The 27,173-nt window shown below is 37.6% G+C and overlaps 2 protein-coding genes across 14 annotated transcripts in view; one reads left to right on the top strand and one right to left on the bottom strand.

Moving 5' to 3' along the window:
• Positions 1–20,554, bottom strand: part of POLK (DNA polymerase kappa) — a 35,920-nt gene extending 15,366 nt beyond the window's left edge. The window contains exons 1-5 of one of the 12 annotated variants that reach the window (XM_032097474.1): positions 20,466–20,554; positions 9,267–9,441; positions 6,737–6,856; positions 1,411–1,563; positions 921–1,052 (exon numbers count right to left, since the gene is read on the bottom strand). In XM_032097474.1, the coding sequence (XP_031953365.1) occupies positions 921–1,052; positions 1,411–1,563; positions 6,737–6,856; positions 9,267–9,404 (543 nt within the window). In that variant the 5' untranslated portion in view covers positions 9,405–9,441; positions 20,466–20,554. Of the gene's footprint in view, positions 1–920; positions 1,053–1,410; positions 1,564–1,986; positions 6,697–6,736; positions 6,857–9,266; positions 9,442–12,061; positions 12,227–19,856; positions 20,028–20,065; positions 20,158–20,336; positions 20,440–20,465 lie in introns of those variants that run through there. The other 11 variants (XM_032097480.1, XM_032097484.1, XM_032097473.1 and 8 more) reach the window with 11 other exon arrangements.
• A 156-nt stretch (positions 20,555–20,710) lies between these two features.
• Positions 20,711–27,173, top strand: part of CERT1 (ceramide transporter 1) — an 80,937-nt gene continuing 74,474 nt past the window's right edge. The window contains exons 1-2 of one of the 2 annotated variants that reach the window (XM_032097487.1): positions 20,711–21,096; positions 24,471–24,605. In XM_032097487.1, the coding sequence (XP_031953378.1) occupies positions 21,001–21,096; positions 24,471–24,605 (231 nt within the window). In that variant the 5' untranslated portion in view covers positions 20,711–21,000. The remainder of the gene's footprint in view (positions 21,097–24,470; positions 24,606–27,173) is intronic. The other variant, XM_032097488.1, reaches the window with a different exon arrangement.

Genomic DNA, 27,173 nt, shown 5'->3' with positions numbered 1-27,173 from the left:
AATCCTGAGAGCAAAACATAACTAAAAATCCAGACCAAATCAAATCTTTAATACTTTAATACTTTACCCTATCAAACAACAAATGAAATACATGTCATGAAATACATATCATGAAATCCAAGAGCCTTAACAAGTTCAAACCCATTCTGAAATATGCACATTTATATATGCCTTTTTTTTTTACAGAAGTGAAAAAAAATCAAGTAAGATCAACCTTACTTCATATATGTGAAGAGACTGAGGCTTCATAAAAATAAAGAAGGCCTGACATAATTTTATTAAAGCCTTATGTCATGCACTAGTTTGATTTAAAATGTACAAAACACATATTTTCCTTTTTTTTTTTTAAACAGGCTTTTAGGTATCACAGCTATTTCCCCCAGCACTAAGTAAAACTACTTCCATTAAAGCAAAATATGATTTCTTTTCTCCCTATTTCTTTTGCTCTATCAAGTAATTTCTTTAAAAATATTTAATCTGCATTTATAAGTCAGTAATGTTCTTCGTTTTTCTCTCCAGTAATTCATATTCAAAAGTATGACTATGCATTGCATGAAATTATCATTGCCATGTTTCCTAGATACTTGCAACTTCCTAGTAACTAGATGATGCTCCATGCTTTTGAACTTTTAAGAATAATAAAGCTCAAGTGCTACCACTAGCTCACTACACAAAAGTTTCCAAAACTTCTGTCAGCATCACTATTAACTTCAGTAAAATTGTCAGATTGGGTAAGTGCACTGTTTTTTCATCTCCTTACCCAAAAGCACAAATATTTTGTTTGACTTATGTTTAAAGCCACATTACTGAAGAGTTTAATATTTAAATTATCACTTTCCATATTATCTAGAACTGATGTTATTGATACAGTCTAAAAACAAGTACACTCGATTTTGGTTAGAGACGACTTTCAGACTTACCTCTTTACTCACTTTGCCGTATTTTTCAAAGTTTAGTGGTACTATAGTTAGATGTGGACATAGCCTTTTAGCAATAAATCCAGGCATGGCTGCACGAACACCGAATCTCCTAGCATGGTAATTTGAGGTGGACTTAAGAGAGATTAAGTAAGTTTAGTGTTCAGTAATCAATTTTTTCTTTAAGTTTAGTATTAAATAATAAAGTTCTAATCACATATCTCCATACAGAAAAGACTGACAAAGCGAAGAGTTTACATGCATTTTCACTCTCCCTCCTCCTGCCTTTCAATCTAAATTTGCATTAGTACACTTTTTACTGAAAAATCCAACTTACATGATCAAGTCTAAGAACTGCTGCTTCCTTTATTATTTTTGGGTTTTCCACACTTCATACAAAACATTGTCATTATATTTATGCTATTATTCTATGGTTTACTAGGCTTAAGATTAATGTCATTGATTTCTGTACTAGTTTAACACTCAGCCTTACCAACATACTCATTGATCCCACCGCTATAGGTTTTTCCTTCAGCTCTGGATTGTCTCTCATTTCCACAGCTGCATAGAAGGCATCCATGTCAACGTGTACAATTGTACTGCTAAGGTTACGACTCCGTTCCAATTCTATCACAAGTCTGTCCACCTGAACAGAATAAACCAGTAATTGAAATACTACTAACCTGGCAGAAGTGCAACAGTATAGATGATCCTAAAAACTCAAATGCATCTTGCATATAGTTAAAGAAAAAAACCTCAACAAACCCAATCCCCACTAAACCAGCACCAACAAAAAAACCCCAACAAATCTTTGGATGAAACTTGCTCTCAGAGAGAATACTACTGCAGCAATTGGTACAAAAAACACCCCAAACCCTGTGAAAAAAACCCACAGTTGTTGTGGTTTAGCCTCAGCTGGCAACTGAGCTGCTGCAGCGACTTACTCACAGTGGAAGAGTCAGAAGAATAAAAGTGAGAAAATTCATGGGTTTAAATAAAGACAATTTATCACAGAAAGCAAAAGCTGTGCACGCAAGCAAATCAAAATAAGAAATCCATTCACTGCTACCCATGACAGGCAGGTGTCCAGCCATCTTCAGGAAAAACAGCTTAATCGTACATAGGAGTTACTTGGGCAGACAAATGCCATAGCTGCGAAAATCCATCCTTCATTCATCTACACCCCATTTTGTAGGCTGAGCATGATGTTATACGGTCTGGAATATCCCTGTGGTCAGCTGGGGACAGCTGTCCTGGCTGTGTCCCCTCCCAGCCCTTGTGCACCCCCACCCTCCTCATTGGTGGGGTGGTGGGAGGAGCAGAAAAGGCCTTGGCTCTGTGCAAATGTTGCTCGGCAATAGCTAAGCATCTCTTTATTATCAACACTGCTTTCAGCAGAAATCCAAAGCACTGCCCCATGTTAGCTGCTGTGAAGAAAATTAACTCCATCCCAGCCAAAACCAGCAGAAAACCCCACCCACCAAACAACAAAACCCCACATAATGTGACAAAAAAAAGACGTATCTGATTCAGACAGAAACTTTTTAAGACCCTTGAATATGAAGTTTTACTTAAAGCACTTAGTTTTAGAAATACAAGTTATTTGAAAAAAATGAAAACATGGTAATAAAGAATTTCCAACTTTCCTAAATAAAGCTATCACACTTAAAAAATTGGCCTAGAAAGGTGAAGAGGAGACCAGCAGCTCACAGGACACATCCATCTATCTTGTCTTGTCAGAAACAAGGTCTCAAACACACCTGTTCACTTGCCACAAAGTAAGCTACTGTAAAAGCCTCAATAAAATTCCTCAACTTTTTTTACAGGAACCCATACCATGTAAGGCTAGATTGCTAGGAAAACTACAAGTTATTTAAAGAATAGCCTATACACAAAGTGTGTTTCACTCCAAATGTTAAAGATGTGTGTCTACTAGTAGACTGTGAGCAGTACAACTTCATCAGCTTCATAGTGCTGTGAGGCAGAGGCTTTGATTGTGCTTAATTTATGTGTGTTGTTACCAAAAGTCACGCAGATCACATGCTTGTTCCTGAAATACTGTTGACCTATGAATGAGGCATGAGCTATGCTGTCATGAAAAAATGTAAGTGAAATATTTGACATGGGATTTTTTTAAGGCCTACTGATTTAAGATGACTATGTTGGCAGCAGCATCACACATCATTCTAGAAGAGAAAAAACAGAAAAAAAACAAGAATGTGCTATCAAAATAAGATTACTTAACGACACTGATGACTATGGCAACCTCAATCTACACAACCAAAGGCTGGTACTGCTAGTAAAAAATCCCGATGGCATAATAGAGCAAGAAAGGGACTTAGAAAAAAGGAACCAAAGTTTCACTTTGCTTGCACACGTAAGGACACACACACTCTCATGACATCAAGGTGCCAGTACAGAAATGTCTCTAGACTTACTATGATGCATTTATGGCCCTGGAGATGAATGTTTACATGCAATTTGCACGGTTCTTCTCTTTTTTATCTCCCTCAACAGAGCTGCTTAATAAAAAAACATAAAAACCTTATCCAGAAGGACCATCTTTGAACTCAAAACACTTGAAGCAAGGCAAGTGAGCCTGGAATGTTCTAATTAAATTGCTGATTAATGATTTACAAAGTCTCTTCTTTGTTTTTTTCCAAGTTGCTTTGAGAGATGAAATGCTAGACTGGGGCCTTAGACTAGGCTACGCAACACAGAAGAGCACAGTATGTTTGGCCTCTGAGGCTGAGAAAACTAGTTCATACAAATTAAAAGCACAAAGGGGTAGCCATTCAAACAAACAAAGTGGGGTGTTTACATTATTTCCATTATATTACTAATTCACAAGGATTCATGTCAGATTTTAACCGTCAAAAGCATCATTATTTTAAATTCTGCTTCACAGATAATTTTAGGTTGCTCTCAAATTCAAATTGTTTAATTAATACCATCAATTGCTGCTCTAGCTGCTTAACTAGCAACTTTTAGACAATTTGAAGAGTAACTTCTCCTTTTTTCTTATTCCATGGTAGAATATATAAATTTTCAAAGCATGACAGAAAAGTCAATAGAAACAAGACAATGGTAACTATTTAGAGAATAAACATCTGGGATAAACCCAGCATGGATGAAAAAAAACAGCAAACATCAGTACAGCAGTTTCCAAATCTGGTGGCAGGTGTATATTTTTTAATATATTACTAATTACTGCAGAATCTAAAGGAATTCCACACATTCTAATGGCAAAAAAGAGAGCATCATGTTGCAGATTCTACATTTTATGTATATTACTGCTTCCACCACGTAACCAGGATTTTGTCCAAAAGTCCGGTAAGTGGAGACATTTTTGTTTGCTTTTACCTTACAGTACTTAAATCAACTGCCAGCTTACGAAACCATACCTGAACCTCTAACCATTCTACAAGCAAGAATTCATCTGCAGATGAGAACATGCAGTGTTCATAGAGGTAGATATACAGATACCTTTCTAATTCCAGAATACTTCCCACTTAAAATTTTAGGGGAACAGGTTCTCTTATCAGAAGGTCGTACTAAAAAGAAGAGTTAAAAACTCAATAGATAAGAACAATAGAGAAGATGATAATAAGAATTGCCTATATCCATAACTGAATGGAGCTGATTAAACAATACACAGCAATTATTAAGAAAACCAAACAAGACAAAGATTTGTAAAAGTGAAAGGTGGATGCCTGGGGAGATGTAGCTGGCAGGTAAGTAACAGAAAAAGGGTGAGGTATTTAGAATATCAGATACAGAGAGAGAAGACTGGTTCCAAGTCCACAAATTTCAATGAGTACAATGGGACAAGGACTGCTTTGGAAAGAGGACTGATGGTAATCTCTGGATGGGGGACAAGAAAGGAAAATTCATGATATGGTAAATTAAAAGAAAGGAGAGGAAAGACCAAAATGGTCAGAATTTGTGATGGGAGAATGAGGGCAACAACAATAATGAACCAGAGTTTATGTGCTTACAGGGAATAGAACAAAAATCCAAGGTTTCAAGATGTTTTTATAGCAGCAGAGACCTAAAATTAGCCAGCAAAAAAGTGTGTATGCTATATGCCTCTAATGACAGTTTTCATGCAGTATGACAGTATGACTTTACAGTTTATCTACTGGAAACAAAGACGACTACTATTTCAGCAAGCAGCATAAAGATTTCAAACATGGAATTTGAAACTTGGGTCCCAGTAAGACACATATGAGAGAATTTACCTCTTTAAGTTTCTTTTTTCTTCTGTAGAAACCAGTTTTCATAAGAAACATTAAAAGGCTATAAAATTATGTTGCAATATCAAGGAATCAAGTTCCGAAAAAGACAACATGAAGGTAGACAAAGCAATGCAAGTTTCTTGGCTTCCACTATGTGCACTACATAAACTCTCATTATAAAACTATACAATAATATTATTTATAGGATTTGTGTCATTCATGTAATTCATTTTATAAGAAAGACTATTCTCTGTAAAATAAATAGTTCTCTGGTGAAGGTAGGGTGGAAATAGAAGGTTTTTTTCTGTAAAAAAAAAAAACCTAAAAGCTACCTTAGTAAACTAAAAAAAAACTTGGACAAGCAGAGTCGTAACTAATCCATGTTAAAGATTCACTAAAAAAAATTGTGGCATACGGACTTACAACAGACTTTTCAGAGGTTCTCAGAATGGCAAACTTTTCTGGGCACAAATTTGAAACACTGACATCTAAAGTATAGAAGTGATTTGCAAATCTGAAATGAACAAAAAAGGTTGTACACCAAAAAAAGCTCAACCTCTAATACTCACAATGGCACTGAAAATTAATGTATGTGTTTAATCTTCATGTGCTTCAGCTCCCCATCTAAAAATCAGCAAAATATCACTCTGCTGGAATATTGCAAGAATTAGGAATTCACAGCATGTGTTGTACCACATAAAAAACTCTATTAGGGAATCAGTAACTCTGCACTCAAAACTGGATTAGACTAGAGTTCAACAAATAAAGCTTGGGGCCACCCATTGAATACTGAGGACAACAGAAAATATTGAATAATATCCCCCTCAGTGAACGCTGTCTGCAATGCGCACCAAATAAAACAGGAATCCTGTTAAGGAAAACTAGCAAGCAATCATTTAATTAAAGACTGAATCACAGCACAAATGAAAGTGGAAAGGAATTCAGCTCCTATAAGGAATTTTAATTCTGTTGTGCCTAGTTAATGTTTGATGTGCAACCTTTCTTTTAACATTTCATACACTGTAATACTTTGGAGACTATTATCTACCATTAGCATTTGAAAAGAGAAAAAGCCTCTTCATCGGTCTAGTTCAGGACACTTGTATTTCTTGTGACTGCTTGCCATGATGATTTTTCATTAATTAGCTTAACAAAGGCATCAATTATACCCAGAATTGTTGTCGACTGTGATCTTTCTCATTCCATTGCAGGTCATGAACACAAATATATGTAAATTCTAAACCCATTAGTGATATGATACTTAATAGCAAAGTATTTAGCAAACCTTTACATAAACCACAATGACATCACTTTAAACTGATCAGACTTGGAAAAACAGGAATTAATTTGTTTCATTTTACTCATTTAGAGAACATTTCAGAGTAATTTTGCAAACTATTCTTCCAGCAAGTTTTTACTAAGATGACACCATCAAAACTTTGTGTACTTTTCCTTGTATGTCTAACGTCAAAATGGTAGTTTAACATTGTGCCTATCACAAAATTTAATGCAATAAACCAGAACACGCAAAAATGTTTATGATCCTACAATTAGTCCAGTAAGTCTTTAGAAGATTAGTACCTGCAGCTGTGCTTTCAAGAGCTGTTGTGTTGTAACTTTCTCTTTTAGCTGCATCATTTTTTCAATTCGTTGGTTAACTTGCTGATCTTTCTTAAGTTCATTTTCATAAAATCTAGAACCCTGAAAGAAAAGAATCACAAAACGACGGTGTTTTTCTTTTTGTCTTTATCTTATCTTTAAGCAACCACATTCGATCTTTAAATACAGAAAACACAAAACACAGAAATGGTTTCTAATGCATACCTTGGATTTTCATATAAAAATACAATAAAGAGACCACTGGTTCTTTACATCTCTCTCTTCAAATGACACACATATATTTCTCCTGCTCAAATGAGTTTAGAGAACTTCATATGTTTATTCAGTCTAACACCTGACAAGGAAAATTTAAAAAGAATAGATAAAAGTCAAACTATTCTTTGCAACACCTCCAAGGCGTGGAGTACAGAACTCAAATAAAAATTTATTTAAGCATTTTTTCACACTTCCAAATAGCTTAATATATATGGAAATACACAATGATATTGCATAAGTCAAATCCACTTGTAATGTTGAGTATTTTGTTCGCCATTTAATCTTGAAGCACACTGCAGAATCAGAAGCTATTTGGAAGACGATCATGAAAATCAAATGGGTATAAAAAAGCCCTGTTGCTCTCAAATATGTAATTGCTCCTTCAAAAAAAGGCATAAATATAAGAAGATGTAACAAAAAGACAATAATAATGTACAGAGTGTATAATGTGACTTTCCCTTCTGACTCATAACAAAGAAAGGAGGGCATACAATGAAGTAGAAAAGACAAAAATTCAAAACTAGGAAATAAAATACTTCTCTTGCCACATCTCTTAGCTTATAAGTAAAAATAATATTTGCAATAAAAGGCTTTTGTTGAACTACCTGGTAAAATTGGCAAAAATGAACAAGTTTCAAAGTGTCTGACTACCAAACTGTCACTGATACCAAGAATTCAGCCATAGTCAAGTCAGATTCAGGCATTTATATAAAAAGCAAAATTATTCACTTTTACAATAATTATAAAAGAGATGAATGGCAGGGCTGTAATATGTCGTGTTTCATTAGGAGAAATATCTAATTAGAACAAATTAGGGTGTGTGTTCTTTGACTATCAGATACGCCTTTCACCTTTCTTCCCCTATGCCATCAACTATGACTTGTTGAGACTCATTTAAAGAAATGAGTACCAAAATGTAGGTGTGGAAAGCAACCCAATACATTACTAAGTTTTTTTATTATTAAGTTTTTTACATCTCCTGCAGTATTTCACAGCTGGAATGCCATAGATCTTGTTGCAATACAGCTATGGGTACTGTCTGTAGGTGTCATTTTAAAGACTACAGAAAAGCTTAAGGAAAAGAATCAAGGCTTCTTTTCAGATTTCTTGATGTGTATCTGGCGTTTATAAACTCTTGCACTTGTTTGACAGAAATATATTCAATTAGTTAGATGCCTGTATGTCAGTTTTGAAAGCCTATTTTACAGATCATTCTGTTTTCTACCAGGAAATGAAAAAGTAATTGCTATAATGAAATTATTTATGTAAGTATAATTATTTGGGATATGTCTGACAAAGCACTGTTTTCAAGAAAGAGTGAACACAGTAAGTAGAAGAAATATCTAATCAAAAGGAGCTTGATAGTATATAAAATATCATCAATGTGAAATTACAAGCAAAAAAAAAAAAAAAGACTTGTTAAATAAGAGCTGTTTGCAGAATGTTTTGTCCTTCCCTCTGCCCCACCCCTGCAGATCACCACAGCACAATAGTAGTCAACACAGAATTCATGAGGAAAACATCAAAGTACACAATCTCAGGCCACAGTGACACCAAATAAAATACACACTTGTCCAAGGAAAAGTAAGAAAACCCTGAGTTTATCTGAGTTGCTCAGATAAAGTGCTATTCCTATATTGTTCTATATGAACTCTCCAATAACAACTAGGATGACTAACATTTCAGTGGTTTGTAGATTTGTGAGGGCCTCTGTGGACCTTTAGTACAAAGCTGCACACTACTGGTCACCTCTCTTGAATACTGAGAACACAGTCACAAAGACAGGCAGTAAGCACAAAGAAATTCTACTGAAAGTACTAGAAAAACTGGATTACATCAAGTTCAAATGTTACAGGAAGGTGAACAAAAGAAGTAGATCTGCTTGTCTGATTAATGATGGGGTGGACAAAAGGAATGGAAAGGGGGAGAAAGAGGAAGCTGCAGCCCTCATAATTACCTCTGGAATATGCTGTGATATTTATGTACTGCCTTGGACAAAAAGGGAGCACTTAAGCATATACTTAGTTGTACTCCTCCATGTCCTTGTGGATGAATCCAACAATACCCTACAGCATGCTAAACTACGGTTCCTCCCCTTCCTCCCCACATATGAATTTCTTCTAAGAAGATGCCATCCATATACACCTGTGAGGGATAAAGTTTGGGGAAGGGAGGAAGAGAGCCTTACAATACTGGGCCACAGATAAAGCACCAGGAAAAAAGTAATCAAACCAACCTTAGTAGCATCCATGATGATTTTATTGATTTTCTCCTTATCCAAACCCTGCATTCCAGCTTTGTTATCATTAAGGCCCATTCTGAGTAGAACTCCATCATTGCAAGAGCTGTTGGCAGCTTTTTTCATGTCATCCATTGTACTTCTGGAAAACAAGTGCTTTATGATATAATATCTGAAAAAAAAGCAATCAAATATTTATGTTCCAACTGAACAATAACAATAATTAAATTTTGGAATTTATTTGCTTTATTTATTGAATAAGCATTTTATACTTATTCTGAAAATAACATATTTATTACAAATATGAAGACTTGTATTCCTGCAAAGTGTCTGACCTGCCACACTCACCACATAAAACTACCTGTAACTCTATCAGTGTTTGGAGACAGTAAGACTCTATTTTTTTTATTAAATTAAAACCATTTTCTTTTAAAACCTCCCTTACAGAAATAACTGAGCACAAACCAACCTCAGATAAAGGCTAGTACCTTACATGTGAACATGATACTTATGCCTGTACATCATCCTGTCAGATGAAACATTACTGCCTTAAACACAAAATACTTAGCACTATTTCATTAAAAGAAAAAAAATCGGAATATTTTTAAATGGAAGAAAACCGCCGCTCATTTGGTCATCATCCCTGCTTGAGACAAGCTGTAGAATCCTTTCTAGTAATTTCTAGCTCAAATTCAGAACCTTTGTTCGTGTCAGAACTCATCTTTTAAAAACAGATGGCTTCAATTAAAAGTTTTGAATAAAATCCTAATTCAGAGTAAAAATCATGCACTCTTTTTTTGCCATTAATGTGTTGAGCCATGGTATCCAACTAGTGGAACTTACCAAGCCTGTACTACTCAACTACAGCCATTGGTAATTTCTTATACATGCAGACGCTTCTGATATCTGAACTTCTGACATCTTCCCTTGTTCTTTTATGAAAATAAATTGCCGAATCCTCAGTAGGCTCTAATTAGATGGTAAACTGTTTAGTTATTAAATTGGTCTCAAACAAATAAAGCAAATTTTATCTTCTGTAGCATGAACTGGTGGTCTTATTTTTGCCAGATTCAAACAAGCAGACTCATAGAATAGTTTGAGTTGGAAGGGACCTTTTAAAGGTTACCAAGTCCAACCCCCTCCAATGAGCAGGGACATCTTCAACTAGAGATCAGGTTGTTCAGAGCCCTGTCACACTTGACATCAGATGTTTCCAGCAATGGGGCATCTACCACTTCTCTGGGCAACCTGCCCCAGTGTTTCATCACCCTCACTGTAACAAGAAAAAAAATCTAATCTAAACCAATCCTCCTCAGTTTAAAACCACTACTCCTTGTCATACTGCAGCAGGCCCTGCCAAAAAGTCCAAGTGTGATAATGGCATAAATTATTTAACATGTATTTATTACTGAAAAAGCATACAGAAATAATTTCTTCCTATCCCAAATCACTGACTCATAAACGACTTCAGGTTTATGTCATGCAGAATGGACATTCACTCCTCAACTTTATGCTGCTCCCTGTGACAGGAACCCTTCCTATTTGGACAAGCCTGACCCTTTCAGACAAAACCAGCAGCTTTATTAAACAATCACAAATTACACAAGTCTAAGATTGTGTAATTTTTCCTTTAAATGCCACTTTCCCATGCCAGAATTTAAGTGGGCCTCATTAGCAACCAAACATAAGAAGGTCGTTACGTATTTTTGCATTTAGAGATGAATTTCTGTTATTAAAGAACCACGAGTAACTTTTACAGATTAATGATGGCAATGTCCATATTTTCCTGAAGTTTTTCTACTGAAACATACTAGCCAACTGAAGTCAAGATATTAAAGAAAGCCATGTTTACAAAAAAAGTTCTGTCAAAAATATCCAAATTTTAATCATATGCTATTAATTCAGATTATTATTCATGGTGTCTGCTGAAAAATGCAAGATCAGTTACATAATGCTGTGTTTATATACAGTGTGTTGTATCACAAAGAACAGAAGTTGATGTAGAGACCAGAACTCTTCTCTTAACCCTTTAGTAGCACTTGCGCTTCTGGGAATAGGAGTGGCTTCACAGCTCTTACTTGTATTTATCAAATAAAAGACTACAATGCTGAACATCTTCATAAATTTTTCAGCTACAGTAGGACAATCTCTTGCAGTTAGCATGCACATTTATCAGAAAAGGCTTGGTAGACTTCAATCAAAGGAAAAAGCATTGCACCCCAAACAACATTCCAAACTTCATCTCATGCTCATAAGCACCCCTGTATCAATTAGGTCCCAGTAATTCCATTGTTACTGGCAATCTCTAGTAAGTAAAGGGCAATATTTCCAAGAAATACTTTCATCAAAGTAAATATCCCTCCACTATTCTCCCTGCTTCTTTTCTCACTCATTGCCTTCAAGAAACAGGAATGAACATGATTGCTTCCATTTCCTATTCTAATATTTTCAAAATGTTTTTAGCTGTTCCTTATTCCTGAAAGAGTCTTTCTCCCTAGCATGTACACATCTTTCCCCTTCCTCACTGAGAGCACTCTTAAAGGCTCAGTTTATAGCAGAGGCTTTAAAAACTAATTTATGTTAGTCAAAAGAAAGCCTTCTTTATCTCATTGTTATGTAACCAACAATAAAAAAAAATATACCATGATGATACCAGTGATGGAAGAAATAATCGTCTTTATAAAGTCTCATAAATGGTGATCACCTGATGTATTTTATCTTTTGAGTTTATTGTGTGGAACAAAATACACTGCTAGTCCCAGATAAGAAAAGATATAAATATCAAATAGTACCTTAGCAGAAATTAAGAAGAAAATATTTATCTGAGCACATGACATTAGTTCTCCATCAGAGCTTACAGGTATATAGAAGGGAAAACATGAATAGCAGGTGATACAACTTCCAGCTGCTTAATATGAAGAGAACCTGAACATTATCTTGGTTTCACACTTACAGGTCTGAAAAAAAATCCATAAAATATTTAAAATATTGAAATGAATCACAATAGCTACAATAAGACAACTGATATAGTACTGTCAGATAAGACCAGTGGTCATTTGCCACAGACAAAAATGAAAATATTTAAACATAACAGAGAAGCAGCAGAGTTTTAAACTGTGCAAAATGTGAACACAATGTCAATGTAGAAATCTAGCAACTGTTTCAATTATGCTAGAGAAAACATTGAACTTGTGGTGACACAATGTTAGAAATTGTTTTCCTAAAAAAACTTGGAAAAAGTGGGTAAAGGTCAAGAAACTAATAAAACAGTCTATGCAGAGTGACATACTTTTGGCATGCTGTCATCTCAAGAAGTTGTTGCGAGACTGAGCTGTTTCCTCTAATAGAAAACATGACATGTCTCTCAGTATCATACTGAGCAAGTCGGGTGTGAAACCAGAAAAATCTGTGAAGGCAGTCTACAATAATATACTACCCTATTATTCCTGTGATTGGGAAACGAGAGGAAGCAGGAAAATCACATGAAAGTGGAAGGAGATAACTTTCCAATTACTACAGAAGGACTTCTACATATAAAGACTTAGGGAGTGAATGTCAACAGTTAATGTAAAGCAAACCAACAAACAAACAAAAAATTTGAAAGGAACAACAAAATACCATTACGGTGAAGAAAGTTTTGTGATAAACTGGGATGCCTACAGGTGGAAAAAGATCACTAACAAAACTGTAATCAAGCTCTTCTAGAAGCAGGCATAGAAACTCAACTGAACTAGCAAGACAGGGTTATACATTATTTGAAAGTGTCAGGAGATTGACACAGCAAAAGAATTAGAGCAACAATTTAATTTCAAGTGCCTCTACCTTCATTCATATTTAGCATTTTTTTTAACTGTTGACTGAAACAACCTAAAGGAAATTGCTTGTATTTGATCGTGTGCCACTCCTCCAACCTGTCTTCACTAAAAATTTTCCAATTCCAGCAACAGAAACCCTGTGTGCTGTGTGAAAAGTTAAATGCCTTTATATTTCAATTTCCATGTAATAAAATAGTGCAAAATACATGAAATATTTCTAAGAATATTCAGTTCAGTGGACATAGTGTTATTATGCACATTATTAATATCTGCAAAGTACGTTAACAGTTCATCTTTTGTTGACGGAAAACGACACCAGCATGGAAAAGCTTGAAAAATAATTTATTTCCATACTTGTCGGGGTCTCTTCCCCCTGCCATGTAGCCCTGGGAGAGGAGCCCTGGGAGCGAGGCACGGGGTTTCCCTGCCCCTGGTCAGCCTCATTCCCCACTGGTTGTTTTGTGCTCCCCTGTGCGGGCAAGGACCCTCGGGTCCCGTGATTGCCTCAGTTCCTCGGCAGAGCCCCGGCCATGCGGCTGGAGAAATAAACATCTCTGAAACATCTACCATGAATCGGTCCATATATATTTCCTTTCCATGGGACTCGTTGTCTGATACGCGTGTTGCAGTATCCGCACTGTAACACCTACTGAGTTATTATTTAATGCATGTAAGTTGTGTACCTGTCCTCATAAATAAAACAAATTCTGATATCTTTGTTACCAGAGATGCTCATGACAATGTGAGGTGCAAAGCAGTTACTAAGATACACAACTGCCTACTTAGCCCAGAGCTCAGAAGCTAAACATAGGAATCAAAACTTACAGTACAGACATAAAGGACCATCTTCTACACCCTAATTGTCCTGAGCAAGTCTTCATGGTATATAAAAAAAATTTAAATAAGTGTTGCAAATAGCAACACTAATATTAGAGACCCTTTCCCAAATGATTTTTTTATTATTATTATGTTCAAGATGGGTAAAACAAGGATCTAAATTAAATATTTTTCTTAATTTCTGTAAAACACATAAAAGCTTCCAATAACATTTCATCAAAATCTGATACATCATTTATTGTAGCAGGAGCCCAAAATAAGCTTCCTATTCTCTCTCAATTAAAATATTTCAGAGATTCCTTTATTTAAACTCTTCTATTATAACTTTAGCAAGAACAAAGCAAAATTATAACACCTAACTTGATTTGCAAGTGTAGAGAATGGATAAAGCAATAGCTTCTGGAATCCTGTCATTACATAGGCTACATCAGAAGAAAACCAGTATTACCCATCATTTCGATGACATGGTCAAAGTGTTAATAGTTCTGTAAAAGCACAACAAACAATTATAAAGTTAAGACTTCATCCAGTTTTGACCTCAAAGAATCACTCCTCAGGGTTTTGACAAAAATCAAGTGTGGTGTAATACAGATCTCCATGTCTAAAAGTTGCATGCCACTAAAGTTAGGACTATACCAAAAAACACCAGAGAGAAGAAAAAGACAGAAAAAAACTTCCTGTCAAATATCCCATGTCTTTTACTTTTCTTATGGTAACTTAAAAACCAACCGATTATCAAAATCTACTAAAGTTTGGAGCACACACTGCAAGCATTGGTGGAAAAATTTCTTTCTTAAAACAATTGAGATAATCACATCCATGTAGAAGACAGTTGTGAAACTCCTAGAACACTTCATAAGCATTCAACAGATCCTGAAAAGCCAAATATTAAATAATCCAGCTCTGTTATATCTTCAGTAAAAGGGCAATTCAGTAGTCTAAGACTCAAAACACCCAATTTCAGTTACATCAAAAACTTTGCCACAACAAACAATTGCCCCAATCAAAAACCCCATAAGCCAAAACAAATAACATTAATAAAATAAGCAAGCTGGATAAGTGCATTTTCCTAGTGAGAATGCTACCAAGAAAAAAGTTACTAATAAGCATTCTTTGCAGTAACTTTCTTTTGTTTTGACATGGAATTCAGCTTAGCATTGTAAACAGGTTCCTCTACCAAACCCCTTAAACTAATGGGAAATTACTGTTCTACATCTCAAACTAGACATCTCATATTTACCTTTTTGCAAAACCTTTTGGTTTATATAAATGTAAAATATAAAATCGACACCAAAGACACTATGTAGAAAATTATACACATACTGAATAAAAGTACAGGAAATCCAGTCTTCAAAAACAAACAGACAAACCAACTACAAAGTGCCAACACAAACAATAAATTAAAAGAAAACAAACAACCAACCTAGGGAAAATTGTTTTGACAAGAGATGTTGGAAAGCTGTTACACTCTGCTACAAGTGAATGGGGATACTCCATGAGAGAAATTAAATTCACTTTTACCAAAGACTATACTCCACAAGAAAGCATGAAATAATTTATCTACTTCATTACTTTTTGCCAAGCATTGGCCAGTACCAAAAGAACAGTGAACTGAACAGTGATACGCAGAACAAAAAAACCATGCAGACTGATTCAAGAGTAACTCTCATTCCCAACCTTTTTAAGGTCTCCTTTGCACTGGAAATGATTGCAGCTGGAAGCCACCTCAAAACAAAGCTTCTGGGTACTGCTGAAACAGTACTATAAATAATAAAAAAGAAAGACTACACGAGACCTTCTCAATAAGGCCAGAACTCATCGAAATAAGCATTTTTAATGGACAACACTTGGGTTTTACTCCAGTTGTTAATTCAGATTGAACTCGTAGCCATGTACTACACTTCTTATTCCACTCACTGCAGAGAAGTATCTTCATCCATGCTGGGCATGCAACACATGCACTGTTAAATAACTAAAACCCATCTAACTCACCTTGGTAAAGAAAATCATGTACCCATAGTTAGGCCCTTTGAACAATACGTTTCCCACAAATGCGTTGCTTTATTTCTTGAATTTCTAAGGTAATAACAAACATAAATTCAACAAAATAGGAAAATTCAACCCTGCCCCAGTATTTTCAACATTTCGGATATTTCAAAGGTCGCACTGCAAACTGATTTTATTGCATACTACTTCATTTATCCATTACTTGGATAAGGACATTATGCCAACACAGTAACATTATATTAATCATAGTATATCCTGATTTGGAAGGGACCCACAAGGAACATCAAACTCCAGCACCTGGACTTGCATAGGACAACCCTAAGAACCACACCATGTACCTGGGAGAATACATACATATATAAAGCATGCGTATTGCATAATTTCAAAGAAGTGCACCTGTCTTTTGTAAGCATTCATTTGGCAAGGAAACATTCTGGCTGACTGGATCAAACTTAGCAAACTCTTTAACTCTCATTTCCTGTGAAAACATGTTCCTCTGATAATGCTTTAAGTATCAGTTGCTCTGAAGTCTTTCTCAGCAGGCAAATCATCACCAAAGACATGTTCAAGGAAGCACATCAGACTGTCCTAACTATCTGCTCAATTCCTTTTAGCCACAGGGGGTTTGATTTTTACTAGAGGCCTGGTTTCTGAATAGCCCTGAGAAGCTCTAATCCTGTAGTGATTTACAAGAAAAGAACAGGCAGAAGGAACTGCATAAGTGTTGTCAGCATTTAATACATATACATTTAACATGGCGTTAACCACATAAATTCCCAACTAGTGCATTCAAAACTGCTACTGTTTCACTATTCTCTCTCTCTCTCAAAATACAATACAAACAAGATCCTTAGAAAAAAGAATCTTCCAATAAAGATGTAGTATCTTTACAAATGTAATAAGCCAGAACACACAACAAATTAATACTGAACAGAAAACTGGCCAGAATTAATGGAAGTGAAAATTCCAAATGCTCAACCTGACACAGATGAATGAGACGACTTTTAAAGCAGCAGCTGACTCAGCATTTTACAAAAACATAGATCCCATACAAGCACCTGGAATCAGCCCTAAAAAAAACAAGCTCCTAGAATTATGTCTTCTGTATATTCACTGACTTTAAGATGTAACAAATTACAGACAAATCCATCCCTTAAAAATTAAATAATTCGCACTGAAAGTAAACAGTTAATAGAGACTGCTTCTGACAATGCTCAAAAATAAATGTCAAAATATTTTATGCCATTCACCAAACTGTCTGAATAATTCTCTGCTTATGTGAAGAGTGACACAAGTAAAACAAGTGGAATACTCATTCCCTATCAATTTTCTGTAGGCAAGACACAGTGCAATTCTGTTCTAAATTCTGCTTTCAGTTTCTCTGTCAAAAAATCCTCATGTCTTTAGAACATCTAAGTTTATTCGAAGGGCAAAGAACCGTGGTATCTTCCTCTGCCTCTATTCAGTATTTTACAGACCTTTTCAACTCAAAGATTTATCACAAATCTTTAAGTTTTCCTTGCAGTTCTAGATTACTGAAAACAAAAGCTTTAGCAGTTTAATCCATAAAGAAAATAATGAAAGAACTGAACATTCATCAGTAAAAACTGTACCAGAGGTAGCAATCTGCAGATTAGTAGTTATCTGCAACCTGGCTTCTACAGACATGTTTAGTGCCAACATTCACATAAGGTTTCATATATGGTTTATTTAATTTTTTTTTACTTAGAAATAAAAGCCTAATACAGTGATTCACAGAGAGCAAAACTGTTCTAGAATAAAGTGTCTGAACCACTAATATTTCTGAGCCTATGCTATTAGGAAATATGCTGTGGCAGAACAAAGCTCCTTTAAGGATCCTCTTAAGAAAAATAGTCTTAAATTTCCGAACAAACATAATGGTAAGAATGAACACAATAGAAAGTGATGTTTTAAAAGAAAGTGACTGTTTTAAAAACATAAAATCAACACCCTAAAATAGAAGATATGGCAGTGGAAAGAACATATACAAAAAGGGAGTAGAAAAATAAAGGTATTTATAAAGTTACCCACTTGACAGTGCTTATTATGACTGCCATCCCTAGAAGTAAAACTTAACATCCCTCATTTTTGTACTACAAGTAGTATATCAACAATACAGAACACTACCTGTTCCAAGGTTCTAAAAACGGCTGATGACTATTTCCACTTAAAAAAGTAATTTGTAAACTTCTTGCAATTCCTAAGACACTAGAAGGGGAACAGACTGAGTACAGGGGCACTTGCTATGAAAGAACAAATACAGCAATGAAGCACAAAATAAAGGTCCAATAGAAAAGGTATAGAAGGACCTAGAGAGGAGCAAGGGCATCAGGATACTAGTATGATTTTCTCCATTTCCCACGCTTTGGTTTGCATCCTGGATTGGTCTTGGCACAGGCAAACCAGTTTGTTTTCAAACTATACACAGCTGGATGACTGCTCTTCCAGAGCACACCTGCTAAACAACAATTGTTAATGTAGGTGCCCTCCAAGGGATCAAACTACTGTAGTCTGAAAAACACACCTCTCAAAGCACATGTAAGAAGAACTTCAAGTCCTCAGCACTAAATCTTTCCTTTACAAATCTACACCCACTGCACCCCATGCTTGCTGATACAGATATGGCCTGATCTCATTAAGAGTAACAGACAGTATGCTATACTTGTAAAAAAACAGCCAGAACATTAGAAAGAAGGGGTAATGTACACAAGGTATTCACAATCCCAATACAGCTTTTGGAAGAACATAAACTGGCGACACTTTGTTGAAAAACAAGATACATAAGGAGCTTGTGACAGATGTAAACAAAAGCCTATTACCTAGCACAGCCAATGCATTAAATGAAAAGTTGAAAAGGCAAACCTTTTAGCATCCAGTATTTTTTCATTTAAAGTTTGTAGTATGCTAGCCACAATCAATAATCCAAACAAATACCCTCTCTAAAAAGGATGGATATGTTTGTTGAACAACCTGAAAAAATATCTACCCAAGGTATCTTCTAGTTTTTAACACTTGATTGGTTCAATGTTCTGGAGGGGGGAAAAAAAAGCAAGCTACTTCTGTAACTAAGTGAATAGTTTCAGATCAAAAGTATGACAGGGAATGTCTGTGTACACACCACTGCCACTGCTAAAAGGACTTGCTCAGACATGTCTCTTCAGCTCCTGAAAAGAAGTTCATTCAGAGTTTAGCTGGGAAAACACAACTGGTTTTACAGGTGATGCCAATTAACTTGAACAACATATTGCAGAGAAGAACTATAAATTATTTGCATACATACCAACACTTACAAAGCTTACTTGAAAAATATAGTACATTGAAACCAATGCTAAGGAGAAAAAATTGCACTTGTTTTCTTCTCAAACACGTAGTGAACCAAAGAACATTGTTTTTTGGCAACGTTTTACATATTAGAAAATTGTCTAAAGTAGCACCCGCAGTAGACTTCTGTAGAAGTTTTTTCCTGTGCATAACAGTGATTACACAAATATTAAGATGTCTATGACAATTCTTTATTTCTAATAGTTTAGGAAAATGATGCTGCCTTTTGAATCACACTCAGTTCTGCATTCATTGTAGATATCTTTATATCTGAGACTCTGAGAAGGTACAAATATTAATTAACTTTTAGCTGCTATATATAGAGAATGCACATAAGTAGCTGTGTCAATGCTCTTTCAAAAAAATAATAAACCCTCAATGGAAACTTTCGAACAGCCTAACATGGGAAAATTACACAATGATTTGTCATAAGGAGGAAGTCAGAAAAAGTAGAATTGTGCAGCATTGCTCTTACAACATAAACAGAAGTTTATCTTCCAAAACTGAAATTTCCTCAACCAACACTCTTTAACACGCTTTTCCCCCGCCCAAGATATCACGAGGAAGGAGATGAGTTAGTACAAACCTTAAGTCTTTCCCAAACCACTATAGTCACTGTCCACAAATCGTGAAGTGACAGGTTCAACAGGGTTTTCTCTCTTCCTTTCTACAAGTATATCTCCACCCATAAATATCGACGAAAAAACGTATTTCAGACTAAGTCTGAAGAAAGAAATCACTGTTTTGTTCCCTAAAGTACGAAAGCAGTTTAAGAAATGGATGACAGGATAATACCTCGCAGCCGAAGCCGAACGCTAACCCATCACTCCGCCAGCACTGCCCACCCCACGCCTTTTGGCACCGCCGGCGAAGCAGAACACGGAGGGGCCCGGACGGCCCGCCCTTCCCTCACGTTTCACCTAGAGCCGGCAGCATCTCCCGCCCCTTCTCGCCGCCTCCACCATCTTTGATTAGGGAAAAGTTTGGCGCTCGCCCCCCTCAACTGTCCCCCCGTTCCCCGAGTCCCGCCCGTTTGAGGAGAGGAAGAGAGGCTACATCTCCTCACCCTTGAAAGCAAGCAGAGCCGGAGAGACGCTTCGCCTCGCTAAAGATAAAGCAAATACCTCCGCGCAAAAGACAAAGCAAACATCGCCCCGGGCAGCACCGTCGCCCTTGGTAGCGCAGTTCCCCTCACCTGGGGGCACTGAGGCGAGACCCGCGGGCGCCGCCACGGGAACGACACAACCAAGATGGCGGCCGTTCACCGCGGGAGTGAAACTACATCTCCCAGCACGTCCTGCGGCACGGGCGAAGAGCAATGGCTCCAGGGCTCACGGCCGTCCGGGGGAGGACTACAACTCCCGTGGGGTGTCGCGGCGGGGCGGGGTGCTGGTGGATAGTGGCATAGAACGCCCGCCTCACCTAAGATGGCGGCGGCGGCGGCGCACTGAGCGGGTGCTCGGCAGGCGGACGCGCGCTCGCCCCTCCTCCCCTCACTGCCCGGTGTCGTGGCTCTGTCCGCAGGCGGGGTCTGCGGGGCCGCGGCGAGGGCAGCCCGGGGCTGCGAGCCTGGTTGCCGGCCGGTCGCTGGCAGGGGCGGGCGGCGCTCGGTGGCGGCACCCGCTCGGGTAGAGCCCGGCACTCCGGTCCCTTCGGCAGGAGGAGGCTGCTGTGGGCGGGGGCCTCTCCGGCTCTTTCCCAGCTCGGCGGTGGCTGCGGCTCCGGTCTCCATGTCGGACAACCAGAGCTGGAATTCCTCCGGCTCCGAGGAGGACCCCGAGACCGAGCTCGGACTGCCTGTTGAGCTCTGCGGGGTGCTCAGCAAGGTAAGCCGCCTCTACCCCATTCCTGCGCCCTGCTGCCCGCGATCCTCTCCGCTGTCAGCCCCGACCGCCCCGGGGGCTCGGGCCGAGGGGCCCGGTGGCGGGGGGGCCGGGTGGCTCCGCGGGCGGCGCTGGCACTGCCGGGGCACCGCCACCTGACGGCGGAGCCGCTGCCAGCCAGAGCCGCGGCGCTCCCCCTCCCTCAGCCCCGCCGCCCCCCGCGCCCGGGGGGAGCCTTTCGTCGGGCAGAGCCGCGCTCCCCGCCGCCCCCCGAGCCCGCCGGCCACACGCCGCCGCGGGGCTCCGGCAGCCGCGCCAGGAGGGCGTCTCCCCGCGCCTCGGTCTCCGGCCGGAGCGGCGCCGGGCCTGGATGTCGCGGCTACCCGGGAGCTCCCGGAGGCACCAGCGGCCAGTGGTGGCTCCTCGGGAGCGGGCACGGCTTTTATTGCAAGTATCAAAACAGGGCAATGAAATACTCCTGCGGCAAGAGATAGCGGGAGGAGCGGAAAGGGAAAATGGCTCTACGCCTTGTTTCCCCTTTTAAAAATAACCATAATTATTTTCTCTTTTGTTGCTGATAATAAGGTGACTTCCTAGTATGTGTGGGTTTATACTGGGAAATTTTATTTTTGAAAGTACTTTGGAGTTGAATATTGAATTAGTTCGTTTGAATACGAATATTTAAATTTTTTTTATTACAGAAAGTATATTCAGAATAACGTTGAAATATCTGTAAGATTAAAGCACTGTGTTTTGAATTTTTTTCCTGCCCTACGCGATAAGGCTAGGCACAAGCCAACGTAGGAGGCACGGGATACAGAGATCTTAAACTGCCTTAGAAGAGTAGAAAACAACCATAACTAAGCTCACACAATTGTGAAGGACTTTGTGAACTCCTTCCAGCCTGAAAATGTTTCTAACCCCAGAGATAAGAGGAATGGTTAGGAGAAAAGAAGGATCTCTGCTTTCATTTACAAGATCTTACCTAATAATGGATGGGGGAAGGAGGGGATGAGATGGATGTGAGATGGTATTAGGGCAGTTACAATAAGAGGTTTTTGTTTGGTGTTGTTTTGCTGTTTTGGTTGCATTTTTCTCACAGCAAAGTTTTCCTTGGGTAAGATGCTTCCATCGTTAGAAGGGAAGTAATTTGTGGGATGTAATTCTTGTGTTAGCAAATTAAGTACAAAGTCCAGGTGCTCTTTCTCAGTGGTGTGGCAGGTGAAGCCATGGCTTCAGACATTCTAGCTGAGGTATCTGCAAACTTTTTACTTCTCTGGATGATTATGCTGAGTGTAGCAGAGACTGTCTTTCCCATGAGAACCCGGAATTTAATCTGAATAGTAAAGGATGGCAGAACCTGTTGCACTGAATATGTTTGAGAGGTAAGGTTACCTTTTGTTAGTTGATACCTCAGTAATAATTGAGGTAAACTAATTAAAATGGAATGATAGCATACTGAACTTTCTACTAAGGAAATATCTATTTTTAGTAACTTACTGTGTATAGTTAAGTTCTAAAATCAGAAATAGGCTGTAGTTCACTGTGTGCTTAGTAATGTTTCAGTAGTTCTGCCCTTCAGTAAAGAGAAAAGTTTTGAAGGAAATGGAGTAGTTTGGTAAGAGAAACTTGTTAGAGATATATCCTGCTGGTCTTCTGAAATGTTTTGAAACTCAAGGCTTTTTTCCATTGTGTTTCCTGCTAATGATTTTAAGGGGGATACAAAGAAAGAACTTCAGTGTGGAAGAGGCTTTCAGGAGGCATGAGAATCTAGATGCTTGGAAAAACACTGATCTTTTCTCTGCTGAAACCTCGTGCTTACCCAAGTATAGTTTAAGGAGTCTCTTAATTCATGGCACATTTGGATTGCAACAGCAAGGTTTGATTGCAACAGCGGATGCAAGATTCACTGCTGTATATGTTTCTTCGAACTTTTTCAGAGAAGGAAAGGTGCTTTTCCTTGGTTTTTTTTTTCCCCCAGATAACTTTGGACTCTGCCTTTCACATCTTGGGTGGAGTTGGGAACATGAGAGATAGGAAAAGAGGAAGGCAGGAAATAACATACCTCTATGACCGCTTGTGCTACCACTTCATGCACTAAGCACACTTGAGGCTTTCTTTAAGTAATGCTGTATCTAGCAATTAGATGTATTGAGAAATGAAAAAGGGCTTTCTATTTGGAGAACAAATCAAGGTCTTGCCTACATTTGAAAATTGTTAGGAATGTCTCAGCTATATTTTTTTTCCTTAGACTTCATCACCTTATTACTAAAGTTAACATGTAATTATGGAATGTGTTAACTAATGTATGTAGTTTGAAGTGGGAACAAGATTGTTACTTGACTTTTCCCCCTTGTTTTTTAGATTGTGAAATGTTGAATAAAGGTTAGACTTAAATGTTAACCAGAGTTTTTCGTCAAAGAACATTTGATAAAATCAAAGAAGTGCTTGCATGATAAGATTGGTTTTGATGCTTTTGTTTCTATTTTTATCAAATTTATAAAATTGGCGCCTTGATTGATTAATAAATATCTGTGTATTGTCAGAATTATAGGATAGTCCTGATTTCCTATCAGTATCAGATGGTTTTATGAAGTTCATATGATTCTACAAAGTGCAGTCTGAAAGATGTTACAAATATAAGAATAGTAATCAGAGATTTTGGTCACTTCTTACTAGATCTCTCTAGTATTAATCCACACTTTGTTCTGGAATATTGGTTTTATTCAATGTGTGAATGTGGAGTCCCTAGAAAAATCTGAATAGCAAAAACATGATTGGATGTCTGCTGATAAGCAAGTATCTTCTTAGTGAAAGTAGTTAGAATTAAAATCTAAAGCAGTATCTATGGGCAATATTAAATTGATAAAGCACTGAGTTCTCTAAGCACTACAATAGTTATTTACTGTACTATGGGATAATGGCGTGTTTATATGTATATAAAGAGAACTTTATCTAACATTTTATGTAAAATAAATTATTCTGTGTTCCACTTAATCTTTTGGCCTAGCTCCTGATTTTAAATCAGGTGCCTAAACTCACCTTAGTCATTAATGTTCAGGTTTTTTCCCTCCCCCGCTTTCCTCAATTTGTGTTATCTGTGTATTTATTGCCTTTATTTTAGCTGGCCTTGGCAATGCAGTTGGAGTCCAGACATCTGTTGTCTTACTGACCCTTCAAAACAGCTGAGTTTTTGTGGCTTTAGGAGTTTGTAAAATTCTTCTAGAAGCTCTGAGCAGAAAAAAGTTCTCCGTTGGGAAGAACTTGTAAAAATAAGTTGCCTTTTTCTTTGGGTGCTCAAAAGCCTAGAAACTATCCATCATGCTTCTTTTACTGTTGTCTTTCCATTAGCTGATCTCTGGAAAATTTTTTTACAGTGGACCAACTACATTCATGGGTGGCAGGATCGATGGGTAGTTCTGAAAAGCAACACACTCAGTTATTACAAGTCTGAAGATGAAACAGAGTATGGCTGCAGAGGCTCTATCTGTCTGAGCAAGGCTGAGATTACAGTAAGTACATTTTTATTATTGCCATTATTCATGTTTGAGGTGCTATATATTTGTATCTGGTGAAAGAAAACATGGGTATGGCAAATTCTATTAGATCATCTACTTACGACATTTAGTGGCTTCAGTGGAACACTGTGCAGCAGGGCAAGGAATTCCTAATGTGAAAACAAACTCATTTAATTTGTGGCTTCAGCAAGCAGCTTTTCATTTCATTAGAGGGTTTTGTGGGTGAATAGACAACTGTCTGCCTTTGAAGGCTGTGAAGTTTTTTCCATGGGGCAATTAAGACCCCAGAGCAACTTTCCAGAGGAGGTACCATCCTTCACAATCTTTTCTCTAGCAAGAGGGTAGTGGTTCTTTGACTATGGTTCTTGACTTTCTGAACACAACTCTGTAGGTTTCGAAAAGAAAATGTTCTTCTCTGTGTTTCTTTCTCTGAACAAGTTAGTCTGTTGCTGTTTTTGTCTAATGCTAAAAGATTCAGAATAGACTGATAAGAATAAAGAGCCTGTAAGTTGTTCTAAGTGAACACAACAAGTCTTATGAGGAGTGGCTGAGGGGGTTGGAGTTGCTTAATCTAGAGAAAAGGAGGCCGAGGGAGACCTTATTGCCCTCTACAACTACCTGAGAGGAGGTTGTAGCAAGGTGTGTTTCAGTCTCTTCTTCCAGATAGGAAGTGGAAGGATGACAGTAAATGCCCTCAGGTTATGTCGGGGGGGGTTAGATTACACAGTAAAAACGCTTCATAGAAGGGGCTGTAAAACAGTGAAACAGGATGCCCAGGATAGTGGTGGAGTCACCATCCCTGCAAGCGTCAAAAAAAGTGTGGATATGGCACTTGATGACATCGTTTAATGGTGAACGTGGAGGTGGTGCTGGGTTGATGGTTGGATGACATTAGGTTTTTTTCCAACCTTTATGACTCCATGAAATCTTACAAAGATGAATTGGCCTTAGAAGATAAAGAAAAAAATCCGCATTTTTGTCTTTCAGAATTATGATACACATTATGACTAATGCTTGTCAAAAAGCGTGCTGTAGTCTTTCTGCAATACCGTTAAATAGTCAGTCCAGTTATGCGATTTAGAGTAAAAATAGCCGGACTTTCAGGTAGCACACAAATTCCTAGAGTAGTAGTGTTAGATCTTAGCATGTATGTTCTTATTCCACCAAATATGTGGAGTTTTTTCAAGCTGACTTAAAGGATGACAAACAAAAAGTATTCTTCCCTGCTAATTATCATCTTACAAATAGAATTTTATTAAACACCTCATGGTTTGGAAAAAAAAAAAGACTGGATTGATTATGTCAACCAGATGCATTTTGGAGAAAAGCTTGTGAAGAAAAGGTTTTTACATTTAGATGTCTGTCAAGTATTGTAGTCATCTAAAAATTTAAACAGATCATGCCATCTATTTTATGCTATTTTTTTAAACTGTTTGAACTTTTAAAACTTCCTCATGATGCAGCTTAATCAGGAATTTATTGTACACTACAGTCTCTAGGAGTTCTTACTGAGGTGTACCTATGACAGTCTGTTGAGGCTATGATCCGAAATTCCAAAAATCTCTCAAATTAAGTAGCAAGAGTTAGCATGCCAACCAGGCAGAGACAGGAAGGTGTTAGCAAGGATGTAGCCAAAGGAAATCTGCAGGCATGCTGTACAGCACATCTCAGCAGCCTGAATTCCAGTTGTGGTGGTGGAGTGACACTGCTATTGCTGCTGGAATGTTTTGGTACATTGCAGTTTATAAAGGGAAGCTGGCGAGCATGTCTTCAGACTAGGATGTATGTAACACTGGAACTTCTTATGTGTAACTTTTTTCTTCTTCTCCCTGGCACTTGTTACATCTGGTAACTTGGAGTTGAATTGATGCATCTGTTTTTAAGTTCTTGAACTTCTTGAATACATGGAGAAGGAATCAAAGGCAGCCGCAATTCTAAAGGTTAATCTGATATTTTAGTTCCATTTTTGTTCAGGCTTATGCTTTGTGAATGGTATTTGACAGTTCAGTTGATAGAAGTTATCCCTGAAAGCTAGTAAGTTCCAGTTAATTATATCTGGCTGCAATTAAAATTATTGTTGTGTACATTTTAGAATTTGAGGAATACTATTGGATCATTTCATGTCTCTCAGATATAGAAATCTGTCCTGTAATTATTCTCTCTTTATTTTTCAGAAGTTTTACTTTTTAAGCCAGTTTTAGCATTGATGCTTCTAGTTTGATAGTTGTTTAGTGGCAAATATTGTATTGTTTTAACTAATGTTTTAAATCGAAAATTGATTATGCTCAAAGATAAATGTTTAAAATGTTCTTCTTGAGGCACACAGTTGATCTGTACTTCTGTATCCTTAGGTATTATAGATTATAATTAGTCTTCACTAATAGTAAGCTTTCTAGCATGTATTTAAATGCATAGGAAAACACCAATAGCTGATAAAATAAGTGTTGAAATGCTAACGTGTGAAAACTACTTTTGTTGTCAGTGGAACTTACTATTTACTGAATGATTTGTGATTAATTTGGTAAGGAGGGAACGTCAGATTTCTTATTGGCTCTATGTTCA

This window comes from Corvus moneduloides, chromosome Z (assembly GCF_009650955.1).
Source record: "Corvus moneduloides isolate bCorMon1 chromosome Z, bCorMon1.pri, whole genome shotgun sequence".
In the NCBI taxonomy this organism is placed as follows: Eukaryota; Metazoa; Chordata; class Aves; order Passeriformes; family Corvidae; genus Corvus; species Corvus moneduloides.
Note: the sequence above shows the minus strand (reverse complement) of the source record. Positions and strands in the feature narration are given on the sequence as shown.